General features: G+C 44.5%; 1 protein-coding gene across 6 annotated transcripts in view; it reads left to right on the top strand.

Moving 5' to 3' along the window:
* The window catches only part of rabgap1l (RAB GTPase activating protein 1-like), a 206,983-nt gene that overhangs the window by 132,764 nt on the left and 59,929 nt on the right, over window positions 1-14,290 (top strand). For all 6 annotated transcript variants that reach the window (XR_014553200.1, XR_014553201.1, XM_083647095.1 and 3 more), the window contains exons 14-16: window positions 4,269-4,382; window positions 7,758-7,832; window positions 11,856-11,981. Coding sequence is in view for 4 of the 6 variants with exons in the window: in XM_083647095.1 (XP_083503221.1) it covers window positions 4,269-4,382; window positions 7,758-7,832; window positions 11,856-11,981 (315 nt within the window). In the remaining 2 variants the exon portion in view is untranslated. The remainder of the gene's footprint in view (window positions 1-4,268; window positions 4,383-7,757; window positions 7,833-11,855; window positions 11,982-14,290) is intronic.

The raw sequence follows: 14,290 nt of genomic DNA, 5'->3' as shown, positions 1-14,290 counted from the left end.
GTCTTCAATTGGTTGTGTTGAAACTTTCCCCCCTTGCTTCCCCCAATAGGTATTTCCTATTAGTATCCTGGCATACTTTACAGATGGTGTGTGTTGCATCTGTCTCACACACAAAATGGACAGTTTGTGTTGTATTTTTTTTTCTTGAATCAAATTGTACATTATCAGCTTTATTTTAGCATTCAAAAGTAGCGCGAGACCCATTCCTGGCTGTTCATTGGCTAATGAGTCTTGCATTTTGGTCCTCCACTGACGCCACTCTCTCTCTAGAGGACACTAGTCCATACTAGAGGTCGACCGATATGGGTTTTTCAATGGCCGATACCGATCTTTGGAGAGCAGAGCGGCCGATATATAATGCAGATTATTGTTATTATTATTATTTTCTTTTGTCATTTGATATATATATATATCTTTAACCTTTATTTATGCAGGGGAAGTCTCACTGAGAGCAATGTTATTCTCGGAATTCTCTGATCTCACATTAATACTGAATATCTGTCAATTCCGATTGCTGGCCAATCGATTACCACGCCCCCTACCCATTAAATCAGAAGCCATCTTTCGTTTGTATAAACCGTAGTAACCAGTCTCACTTGGCAACTGCATGGAAAACTAAAACACCTTGGTTGCTATAGAGATGCAGTATGCAAGGCTCCATTGACCAGTATAGGGTGGTATTGATCAGGCGTTCAAGCAGTGGAAACGCACACACACACACACACACACACACACACACACACACACACACACACACACACACACACACACACACACACACACACACACACACACACACACACTTGGGGGAAATGAGATGGGATGAAAGGAAGGAGAGGAGAGGATTGAAGGGCAGAGGAGAAGAGACTAATGAGGCTGTTAATGAGTAGTGGCATGCGTGGTTTATTAAATCAGAGTGTTTACAACTCTGCCTGTCATCCACAGTCTGCTGCTTCACACTGATGTCGCCATGGCAACCGCACTGTCACTCGCCTGTGTGTGTGTGTGTGTGTGTGTGTGTGTGTGTGTGTGTGTGTGTGTGTGTGTGTGTGTCCAGGGCTCCAGACGCATTTCTTTCACCACCGTCCTGAAGTACAATTGTAACCGTCCCAAAGTGAATGTAAACCACCCCGAAACATCTCAATGCCACGTTTCACAGAAAGAAAAGAAAAGAAGGGCTCTCAACAAGTACCGTAATTTAGTCTCATTCAGGCTTGTGGCAAAGTTTAAAATCCTGACAAAGGGTTGAGATAATATCAGCAGCACACTCACAGTACTTGAATGGATAGAATGATCCTTCCACTGCTCGCCTTGGTCATTTGGCTAATAGAGCATTTTAATGGTTAGTTTCTATAGTGACTATGCAAGTCTGGGCGTTAACGTTAAGACACCTTTGCTTGAGAACTGTGCAGATAAGTCTATTAAGGGTATCATGATTGTTTAAACGATACCCAGCCGTATTCATTTCAAAAGTAATATTATATCATTCATCAGACCATTTGTTTTATTACTTTTTCATTCCATTCTTTATTTATAATCATTAACTCATTCAGGGCCAATGACGTCTTTGACGTGTTATCAGGAATAGCCCAGAGGGCCAATGACGTGTTTGACGTGTTTTTGTTTTTATTCGTGCAGCGCATAGTTAAAACACTTCCCCAGCCTGTCACATGGTATCAGGTCCCTAGCATCTAAGACAACACGTGAACAAACACATACCGCAGCTGTTGTTTTGAAATTGAGCAAGAGGAAAAGCAGAAAACGGGTAACGCTTCCTTGTGCAGACCAGTGGTGCAGACAGGAGAAACGCCATTGAAACGCCCTCGGCGCGCTGCACGAGCTGGAGTCGCCTTCCTCTGTGCCAGCCGGGAGAAAGTAATCAAGAGATGTGTTTGATCATCGGAGGAATGAGGAAATGATCGATCAGTTTGCGAGGGCGGTGAGGACGTGTTGAATAGCCGAGGGGAAAACGGGAACGATCAAATAGCAGAGAGGATATGACAGAGAGACATGGACGAGGACGGGTGTACCAGAACAAATCAAAATAAACACAGGAACAGCTAGGCAGCAGCGGGCAGAAGGCAGTCACAGCAGCCCGCTGTCCTTCTCAAGAGCTTTCAGTTGGTTCATGAAATCGCTGGGCTGCGTGCCCTCCAGTGTTGCTCCTGGCCAATCCCAGCGCCACAGGGCGTGGTTATTGCTTATCCTATGTGGGGTTAGAAATCTAAAAGGGGGATCGTGTGTGTGTGTGTGTGTGTGTGTGTGTGTGTGTGTGTGTGTGTCTGTCTGTCTGTCTGTCTGTCTGTCTGTCTGTGTCTGTCGGTGTGTCTGTCTGTCTGTCTGTCTGTCTGTCTGCACACTCACTCACACCGAGTAAACTGTATTGTTGAATGTAAAAAAAAAGCACTTCATGTGTATATATATATATATATTTTTTTTTTGTCATTTGTGTCCTAACGAATAATATTTACATGTCTGATGTCAATACAGTTCAAAATAAAAGAATTGAGAGTGAGTTCTGCCTGAGATTGTGCCCTTTTACAAAAATTGCCTTTTCTCCTGTTTATTTTCTCAAGGAGACCTTCTGGGGGAAAACAGGGTGTATATAAATGGCTATAAGTAGAGTACAGAACATGCTAAAAGCTCACTTTTTTTTCCTGGTGAACCCAGAGACGTACATCTTCATTTTGAGGTATTGCAAATCACTCTGGTGCTAATAGATAATTTACTGTGGGTCTTGAAAGATGACCAACAATTATGAAAATCTTTGGCCTGTGCTAAATATTGGCAGTCCTAAACTGGCCCTGAATGAGTTAACAACACATCACACACACACAGTCAGCTGCTGCAGCAACACACTGTAAAACACAACACATCACACACACACACAGAGTCAGCTGCTGCAGCAACACACTGTAAAACACATCACACACACAGAGTCAGCTGCTGCAGCAACACACTGTAAAACACAACACATCACACACACACAGAGTCAGTTGCTGTAGCAACACACTGTAAAACACAACACATCACACACACACAGCCAGCTGCTGCAGCAACACACTGTAAAACACTACACATCACACACACACAGCCAGCCGCACAATACCTCCACACTGCAAATCCAATTAAAGCATTACACACAGCCCCACACGCCCGCAGCCCCTATCAAACCCCTCAGTGTGTGTGTGTGTGTGTGTGTGTGTGAGTGAGAGAGAGAGAGAGAAGCACGTAAACTATGTGTAAATGTGAACCTACACATAAAAGATGAGCTGTTTTTAGGCTGTTGGCAGCACACAAGGAGGGAATGACACAGACACAGACAGCACTGATTGTTTGCATCCATTCAGACACAGTAATCACTCATTAAACACGGTGTGGCTGTAACTGTAACTGGCTTTGTGTGTGTGTGTGTGTGTGTGTGTGTGTGTGTGTGTGTGTGTGTGTGTGTGTGTGTGTGTGTGTAACTGGCTTGGTGTGTGTGCTGGTAGCTGGTAGCTGCTTTGTGTCTCGTAGATATGGACTGATGCAGTCAGCTCTGAGTTGCGCTCGCTAGGGTTACTTATCACGATACTAGAATTTATAACTTTGATACGATACCTAGGAAAATATCCATACTCAATACCATTTTCCATACCACGGAGGTGTGAGGAAATGACAACACATCAAGAGGCATACAAATAAATGAAGACAGACGCACGCTTCTCCAAAATCTAGGCCCCATAAAACTGATTAAAAACCCCCGCTCTAGTCATCAGCCTATCAGAAAAATGTTTAGCTTGTTGAAGCAACAGATACCCACCAATGAAAGGGAGGGAAAAATCAGTATTATGTTTAATTTTTCATTAAGAGAAAGCACTGCTAGTATCGATACTCTTGCAAATAGCTAATCTTTAGTATATATACTTATCGATACTATCGATTCCTGTGGTAAATGAGTATTATCCGTTTCAAATTTTTAGTATCGATAGTTACCGATACTTTTGACAACCATAGCGGTCGCCCATGCATTGCAGTTTCCTCCCCAAAAATCGCACATGTTGAATAGAAACTCACAAATAACAGGCAAGCAGGTTCAGAAGCTCCTGAGTCTCAGGGTGAAAACATCACTGAAACATGCCTACAGTATGAAATGACAAAACATGCTCCCAATAACTAGAAGTCCTGCATCAACAAAAGAGAACACGACCGATATGGTAAAGTGTGTGTGTGTGTGTGTGTGTGTGTGTGTGTGTGTGTGTGTGTGTGTGTGTGTGTGTGTGTTGCAGGACTCAGCCCAAGAGGGTGTGATCACCCGGGACATCCACCGGACTTTCCCCGCCCACGACTACTTCAAGGACTCGGACGGAGACGGACAGGACTCCCTCTACAAGATCTGCAAGGTGAGCAGCACGCCTGGCGTCACTCCACAGACCAGACTTATCATAGTTTTGTATTTTTTATCCGTTTCTATTTTGATTTCGTTTTTGTTTTCAATTCAGTTTAGTCTGTTGTTTGTTGTTTGAGTTTTGATCCATTTGGTTTTATGAGTATAAGGATGATTTTGATTTGTGTTTTTACCTAGTAGGAAAGCAGAAATGGACATAGAGTAGAGAGCAGATGAGTCTGTACTCGAGTTAAAGTTGGAGATTTGTTTGGATTCTTTCACTCCTCGGCTGCCAAAATCTTTAATCTTGCGGGACAACACAACAGGTCCCTAAAACTCAATAAACAAGCTACTTCTGAGTCATGTGAGTCATGAAATTAAACAAACCAAATCCCACATTTTTATCAAAGTCAACTTGCAACAGCATGATAACATCTAATCCACTGCAACAGTTCATTTTCAACAGTTCAGTATCTGTGCAGTAAACAGAAATGAGCGAGCACGAAGCAAGCTTCCCAGATGAGAGAAGCGTACTTTCAGGGGTCACGATGAGTTGCGCACAAACACTGAGTGTTTTGTTGCTTCATTAGAATGAAAAGTAGCAGTAGTGATGATGAGTTACACTGCGATGCAGAGGTGTTGCTCCTCTGGCCGGTGCTCTGGGAGGGCCTGGCTGTCACCGAGCGTTAGCGTCTACTTCAGACCCAACTAGGTCAGTGGCGAGCCGGCCCATCATTTCTATGCAAATCCATGTAGATTGGCTGTTGATAAGGTTGGCTGGATCTGGAGGCCGTGCGCCGAGCGGCTCACAGGCACACTTTGTATTCATCTAATCAGTGATAAGCCATTTTATTTTCTAACCTTTACTTCTCGGGGGAAGGTCGGCTGAGCTCCGCAGCACTGCTCTGCTTCATACTCAGCTCTCCACACGGTCCCACGGGGAGCAGAGCGGGGGGGGGGGGGGTCAACAAAATCAAAACACTTCATTACTGTTAACACGTTCACTGCCAATGGCGAGTTGACTCGTCAAAAAAAATCCAACGGTTGACTGCCAATGACGAGTTGAGACTACGTGCTACGTGGATCAATGCCCCCCACGTCTCCTATAAAAATATTGGAGCTACCGAACGTGTACAACCCATTCCACCGACCCACTAAGTGGCGACAGTGCTCTCCATTCTAGAGGAAGGCAAGCAAAAAGCAGTGTGAGGAAGCCATTCTCATGAAAATGGATTGGCGAAAACGCTTTCGCGCTTGGGAGCTGGCGGTGGGGTTTTGCAAATTTGCATAATAGATTACGGGTGGAACACACTTTGAAACACGCAGCATAAATAAGACCAGAATCGCAAAAGCTTCATCAAAGCTCTCAGAACCCCAAGAAACGAGCGAGCCGATCCAGACTTGCACAGCGGCCACCAGCAGACAGGCACAGCAGCAGCAAAGCAGTGAGCCTGGTGACGCGAGGTTACAGCAGCAACAGAAACGAGCTTGTGACACGCCCGCTGCAGCCAAGAAGAACACACACGGAGGGAGGAGTTTGAAGGAGAGGGGTGTTTCCTGCTGTTATGGAGGAAATTACTGTTCAAAACTATTGTTTAGATGTCTGACGTCTTACTGATGCCAAAAATGAATGGTTAAAGTGACTGTTCTATCGAATTTCACAAAAAGCCGTTTATCTCAGAATAAATTTTCAGACGCTGAAACCATGCTGTATTCAACTGCTAATGCTTACATAACTACTAACTCTACAAACTAACTCTTTTAGACAGAGAAAGCACACATTCTATTAGTTCTTTTGAGATATTGTGTGTTCACAAAATCCTAACAGAAACGAATCCTCGGCTCTTGAAAGATGAGCCAGAATCCTCAAAAAACCCCTCTGGCAGAAGCTAACTACAGTATTGAAAAACGGCTGGCAGTGAATGTGTTAAAAAAAAAAAAAAAAAAAAATCTAGATGTTTTTATTTCTGATTCCCCCGCTTTCATTGTACTTGGCCAATTCCCACTGGACGTTGCCCCACCCCCTCCTCTGCCCTATCAGGGCAGAGTTGTAAACTAGCACATGCTAGCAGCACTTCCTCCGATACATGTGCAGTCACCAGCTGACTTCTTTTCACCTGACAGCGAGGGCTTTTACCGGCAGGACGTAGCTAACACGTGGGAGGATCACACTATCCATCCATCCCCCCTGTACCCCGCACCCATTCCCCTTCACCCTGGGGATCTGGGGAGAGCGGTAGACTAGCACATGCTTCCTGCGGAGTGTTATAGTGTTATAGTAAATTATTGATTGATCGCTTATTAATTGGTTGTTGATCATTATCGCCTCTGTTGTTCCATAAATGATCTATGGCTCTTCTAAGATGTATTTTGTGGACTATGCTCTCCATCATGCAGAGCATTCCTGTAAACATCTGTGCACAGAGTCACAGAGTTCTCTTCTTCACACTCTCATGTAGTGATAGTAGGGTGTCCTCCCCACCCTGATCTCTGCTGTGAAATTCCATTAGCTCATACAAGGTCTAGTATATTTCACAAGGCATGTCAGCTATTTTTCCATTACAAAAGTCCGGTGTTCCGAGCTACGCTGGGTGTTTCGTATAGTTTCACTCACCGTTCATGATGTCATCATCAGGTTGTCACACTGTCACAGCTTCATGATGTCATCATCAGGTTGTCACACTGTCACAGCTTCATGATGTCATCATCAGGTTGTCACACTGTCACAGCTTCATGATGTCATCATCAGGTTGTCACACTGTCACAGCTTCATGATGTCATCATCAGGTTGTCACACTGTCACAGCTTCATGATGTCATCATCAGGTTGTCACAGTGTCACAGCTTCATGATGTCATTATCATGTTGTCACACTGTCACAGCTTCATGATGTCATCATCAGGTTGTCACACTGTCACAGCTTCATGATGTCATCATCAGGTTGTCACACTGTCACAGATTCATGATGTTATCATCAGTTTGTCACAGCTTCATGATGTCATCATCAGGTTGTCACAGTGTCACAGCTTCATGATGTCATCATCAGGTTGTCACACTGTCACAGCTTCATGATGTCATCATCAGGTTGTCACACTGTCACAGCTTCATGATGTTATCATCAGTTTGTCACAGCTTCATGATGTCATCATCAGGTTGTCACACTGTCACAGCTTCATGATGTCATCATCAGGTTGTCACACTGTCACAGCTTCGTTTTTGGTTCACACGTACGTCACTGCATCATCAGAGCATGGGAAGAAGCAGAAGCAGCTGCAAAAACTTTCCATTCTGGAGTCCTTGGCTTTCATTGAAAATGAATGGTCTCCTGTTGCTTTGTAATCTGAATGTGCCATTACTGATGCTAAGCTGATGTGTTTCTCTCTCTCTTTCAGGCTTACTCTGTCTATGATGAGGAGATTGGTTATTGTCAGGGTCAGTCGTTCCTTGCTGCTGTTCTTCTGCTCCACGTGAGTCAGCCATCCATTATCACAAAATCCTTCACAAAATTAGATAGATAGATAGATAGATGATAGATAGATAGATAGATAGATAGATAGATAGATGGATAGATAGATAGATAGATAGATAGATAGATGATAGATAGATAGATAGATAGATAGATAGAGTAGATATTAACACGGCAGCAACACACTGAAGAGCCAGTAACAAAACCACACATAACAGATAACAAAATGCTACAATAAAGCTAATAAGGAAAATTAAAGTTCAGTTTATTGATGAATATTGTTTTGAATGACTGTGATGAACATGAGTCTAACAGGGAACTAGCAGTCAAATGAAATCCAAACAGAAAAGGATGGAAAGAAAATGTCAGCCACGTGTTTCACAAAGCACATCACATTCCCCAAGTCTGTGTTCGCTTTTACAATGTCTGATAGAGCAGAGCCACGGCAGCTCCATGATGGAGTCAAAGGACAGACAGAGAGATGATGGTGGGTGTGAGGCAGCTCCATGATGGAGTCAAAGCACAGACAGAGAGATGATGGTGGGTGTGAGGCAGCTCCATGATGGAGTCAAAGCACAGACAGAGAGATGATGGTGGGTGTAGCTCCATGATGGAGTCAAAGCACAGACAGAGAGATGATGGTGGGTGTAGCTCCATGAAGGAGTCAAAGCACAGACAGAGAGATGATGGTGGGTGTGAGGCAGCTCCATGATGGAGTCAAAGGACAGACAGAGAGATGATGGTGGGTGTGAGGCAGCTCCATGATGGAGTCAAAGGACAGACAGAGAGATGATGGTGGGTGTGAAGGCACTGGCAGCTCCATGATGGACTCAAAGCACAGACAGAGAGATGATGGTGGGTGTAGCTCCATGATGGAGTCAAAGCACAGACAGAGAGATGATGGTGGGTGTGAAGGCAGCTCCATGATGGAGTCAAAGCACAGACAGAGAGATGGTGGTGGGTGTGAAGGCAGCTCCATGATGGAGTCAAAGCACAGACAGAGAGATGGTGGTGGGTGTAGCTCCATGATGGAGTCAAAGCACAGACAGAGAGATGATGGTGGGTGTAGCTCCATGATGGAGTCAAAGCACAGACAGAGAGATGATGGTGGGTGTGAAGGCAGCTCCATGATGGAGTCAAAGCACAGACAGAGAGATGGTGGTGGGTGTGAAGGCAGCTCCATGATGGAGTCAAAGCACAGACAGAGAGATGATGGTGGGTGTGAAGGCAGCTCCATGATGGAGTCAAAGCACAGACAGAGAGATGATGGTGGGTGTGAAGGCAGCTCCATGATGGAGTCAAAGCACAGACAGAGAGATGGTGGTGGGTGTGAAGGCAGCTCCATGATGGAGTCAAAGCACAGACAGAGAGATGATGGTGGGTGTAGCTCCATGATGGAGTCAAAGCACAGACAGAGAGATGATGGTGGGTGTGAAGGCAGCTCCATGATGGAGTCAAAGCACAGACAGAGAGATGGTGGTGGGTGTGAAGGCAGCTCCATGATGGAGTCAAAGCACAGACAGAGAGATGATGGTGGGTGTGAAGGCAGCTCCATGATGGAGTCAAAGCACAGACAGAGAGATGATGGTGGGTGTGAAGGCAGCTCCATGATGGAGTCAAAGCACAGACAGAGAGATGATGGTGGGTGTGAAGGCAGCTCCATGATGGAGTCAAAGCACAGACAGAGAGATGGTGGTGGGTGTGAAAGAGACAGACAGAGAGATGGTGGTGGGTGTGAAAGAGACAGACAGAGAGATGATGGATGGGTGTGAAAGAGAGCGGGAGAGGATGTCCTTGGCTGAAACAAAGAGATGAAAGATGATGGAGAAATGAAAACAACACGTCCTCATACCGAAATGACAGGATAAGTTGATGTCCACATATATGAGTGTAACGCTGCGTGCAGGTGACTCCTCACGTCGGACACTAACACATCGCTTCATTTGAAAATGTCACGTCGGTTATGTTTAGGCCACTAAGACAACTTGGTCAAGGCTATGGTTTGGGTTACGGTTAAAAACGGAACACATCGGGAGGCGAACCGGCTCTCTCGCGACGAGGAAGTTGGAAGACGAGGAAGTTACCGGTCCACCAATCCCACCCCTTCCCCCTTACGTGTCAGCGACCTATTTAAATATCAAACTGTCGTTACGTTAAAGACCGCAAGAGACCGCCGCTACTTCCGGGTTACAGCTTCCGACTCTGGCGTGTGCAACTGCATGCATGCCCTTACTCACATGACCACAAGAGGTCGCATTCGTAAACATAAGTCGTTTTAACCACCTTGAAAATTGACCAATGTTGTCATTTTCCTTGTGAGGATGGACAGTTTATTATTATTATTATTTTTTAGACCCAACAATTGAAACAATTCTCACGTGAGCAACAAGCACTTTGGAGATTTGACTGCACTGCCAAGCTCATGTGGCAATTGAAACCATTTCCCTGCAAGAGCGGCGAGGAAAGAGCCCTTTAACGGGAAACCTGGAGCAGACCTGACTGACTCTTGGTGGGCTTGATCTGCCATGAGGGGTTGGGTTGAGAGAGATGGAGAGAGACCGGTTTGCGCAGTAGCGGCAGTAACAACAATGATACCATTAAGAACTATCATAAAAGTAACAACGTAATCCCTCAAGCCATTTTTCATTTGGGTTTGACTTTAAAGAGAGTTGAAAGAGGGAGGGGATGAGGGAGGAGGGGGAGGAGTGATGGAGGAGGTGAAGGAGAGAGGAGGGGTCGAGGGCTAGCTGGACTCCAGCCAACAAGGTGAGGAGAGGAGAGAGAAGTGCAGGGACCAGGAGGTGGCCAGGAATATTAATCGAGCTTCAGGTTTACCTGCAGGAGGCCATTCAAGCCCAAACACACACTGTCACTGTGATGACACACCACCTCACCGTCTGTGTGTGTGTGTGTGTGTGTGTGTGTGTGTGTGTGTGTGTGTGTGTGTGTGTGTGTGTGTGTGTGTGTGAGAGAGAGGAGGGAAAAAAAATCTGGTTTTCAGTTATGATGTGTCTTAGTCAAATCCGGGTCAAATAATATCCCAAAATGAATTGTAGTGTTTGGTTTTGATGCTCTTAACAGTCTCTGATGGGTGGGTTGGTTTTGATGCTCTTAACAGTCTCTGATGGGTGGGGTTTGCAAACACAGTATTTTATCTGGACCCATCTGGTCCGGTATCACTGGGCCCAATTATAACTGAATTCCAGAAGGAGACAAAAATTAATGAGAGTTGTTATGATGTGTGTGTGTGTGTGTGTGTGTGTGATGTCCTGGGTCTACAAAAGACATTTGGGGCAGTGAGAATCATTCAGTGAAATACATTCCGCAAAGTCTACGTTTGCTAAATAGTCCATGAAAAGTAGGGCAGAACAAAATGCTGTTTAATTCAATAGGCTGCACTTTTTCACAATTGGAGCCACTGCAAAAAATGTTACTGTCCATTTTTCAAACAAATTGGTTTTGCTCCATATCTGCTCATTTGCTCCAATCAGTGCCGGCTTGTTGTAGATAATAAACCTGCAATTATTACCTTCTCCTAAAATTGAAATTTCATTTGTATTTCTTTATTTGAATTCACCATCACATGACATGATGATCTGAACAGTCCATGGTGCTTTCCTTCGTCATATTCTATTCTGTGGCCATCCAAACATCAAACAACACTAGATAGGGAAGAAACCCCATCTTCTGGTAATGGAGGAAAGAACAATGGTTCTAGACAATAATTACCATCTTAGCAATTATTCCAATTCTGAAAGTGCTAAACTGTACATGTAGACCAAGTTTGGAGACTTTATGCAAATCTGATTTATTTTACCGTATGTAATGTGGCCTGAACTGTCATGACTAAGCAAATCTACTAAGAAAAGTGCTGTTGAAGATTGTATGTGAGATAGTAGGAGTGTTACTCAGCCCAACTGTACTTACTATTAGTGTATATCAGTGAGGACTGTCAGTTTGAGGTTGGTACTGTAATGGATACGGTCTGCAGGTGTGTTGTTGAGGCTGGTCCATGTTGTTCCAGATGCCGGAGGAGCAGGCCTTCTGCGTGTTGGTGAAGATCATGTATGAGTATGGCCTCAGAGCACTCTACAAGAACAACTTTGAGGATCTTCACTGCAAGTTCTACCAGTTGGAGAAGCTGCTGCAGGTTAGTAATGCAGTGTGTCATGATGTGGTGGAATGGAATGTAACAATAAGAACCAGGACTGTACAGTATGAACAGACAGACAGACAGGCAGACACAATGAACTACTTCAGTCTCCATTCATTCGTTTTTGTTTATCCATTTGTTTGTTCATCCATGATCACATGATCCATTTAAGTTGCATGATTGATCCAAAAGGGGGCGCAACAGTTACAGGTCAAAGTTCAAAATGTCGTATGGTCATCATCATCATTTTGAAAGACACAAACTGTTCTTGTGCGATCAGGTTGTTACGTGTGTGTGTGTGTGTGTGTGTGTGTGTGTGTGTGTGTGTGTGTGTGAGATATGTAAACTGAACACAGTATAGCTGATGACTGGTGTCAAAGTCCCTCCACCTCAGCTGTTAGAGCCTAAATCCACTCTGTAAGTGGAGTTTAATTTGGCCTCCAAATGCACTTTAGCCCTGTTAGCTGGAGATGGGAGATGCTTCTGGTGTGTCCCAGCCGAAACATTTAGCTTTGATTCATTTATCTAATGCGTTTATCACCCACATTACAAGAAACCAATAGTAATGAGGTCAGAGGCAGAGGAGGTAGAAGTGCAAATACTCATTTACTCTGGTAGAAGTTGAAGTACCATTCCAAATCCTTTACCCAAGAAGTATACAAGTACAGTACGTGGACTTAAAAGTCTGCTGTCAAGTCCCAACTTCCATGATGACATATTTCATGTAATTCATCATCTTATGGTTTTTGCTGTTGTGAAGAATACTCTTCAGCCATACTGGGATGTGGCCTAGTAGTTTACAGTCACATTAGACTGACTACTGACCGAAACCTTCAGATCCAGTCAAAACATTAAGGTCAGGAGAAAATACTCAGCGTCCTTCTTAACAGTTGAGACCGTTAACACCAGCCGCACGCCATGCCCCGCTGAATCGATCATTCAGGATTCTGTTCTGTTGTCCAAAGCATGAAGCATGAAGCTGCAGAAGAGTGCTTCAGCATGAAGCATGAAGCTGCAGAAGAGTGCTTCAGTATGATGCATGAAGCTGCAGAAGAGTGCTTCAGCATGAAGCATGAAGCTGCAGAAGAGTGCTTCAGCATGAAGCATGAAGCTGCAGAAGAGTGCTTCAGCATGAAGCATGAAGCTGCAGAAGAGTGCTTCAGTATGAAGCATGAAGCTGCAGAAGAGTGCTTCAGCATGAAGCATGAAGCTGCAGAAGAGTGCTTCAGTATGAAGCATGAAGCTGCAGAAGAGTGCTTCAGCATGAAGCATGAAGCTGCAGAAGAGTGCTTCAGTATGAAGCATGAAGCTGCAGAAGAGTGCTTCAGTATGAAGCATGAAGCTGCAGAAGAGTGCTTCAGCATGAAGCATGAAGCTGCAGAAGAGTGCTTCAGTATGAAGCATGAAGCTGCAGAAGAGTGCTTCAGCATGAAGCATGAAGCTGCAGAAGAGTGCTTCTTGTGTGACCGGCTTACCGTGACACCTGGCTTCAGCGTGGCTTCGGCGTATGGTGTGAACAAAGGCTTCCACCTGTAAGGAGAAACATCATGAACGTTAACATCTGGATTCTTCTGGATGGGAGGGACATTCATCATACCGGATTTGACAGTTAAGGACAAGGAAGGAGGCATCTTAACCTTCGTCTGTCTCTCTTCTCTAGTGCAAATACCTCCAGTCCTTCAAACAACATCTAGGAAGTCTTGCTTGAGATTTGTCCTTAAGTGGTGCAGACAACCATGGAAAAACAAGGAAGGTGCTCCGTCTTCAGGTGACATGAGATTGTAAATGTATTCTTCCAGCATAGGCAATCAAGCAGACAACGCGTATCCACTCTCCTCATCAGGATCCTCCAGTCCTTATCAGATCACACAGTTTAGGGAAGATCAGGCCAAGACGAAGATAAGCACTTCTATTAGGAAAGAGAATGGCTGCTAAAAGGAAATGACTAAGAATGAATGAATATGTAATTTTCTCATACTCCCACAATCAGATGATAAACGACACATGAATTTTGAATGTTGGCAAGGCAGATTTCTGCTGCTGTGCACCTTTAGAAACAGAAGAGACTGCAGAACGTTTGACTGCCTCGTTCCCCTCAGTGATTTGTAAGCGGTGATATCTCACATTTCCTATGATGTGTGTAATTGCTTGGTTTAATGCAGCATGTTTTTATCGTTACGTATTTTTACAGTTTTAGCGTTTAGTAAAGTTTTATAATTTTTCCTAATGTTGTTGTGCATATTCTCTTGCTCAGCTGAGCTCTAGAGGAAGAGAGTTATAGCGGCAATCTCCAAAGCTGAAAAATA

This window comes from Poromitra crassiceps, assembly GCF_964638095.1.
Source record: "Poromitra crassiceps genome assembly, chromosome: 12".
NCBI classification, from domain to species: domain Eukaryota; kingdom Metazoa; phylum Chordata; class Actinopteri; order Beryciformes; family Melamphaidae; genus Poromitra; species Poromitra crassiceps.
This window is presented reverse-complemented; position numbering and strand designations above follow the sequence as displayed.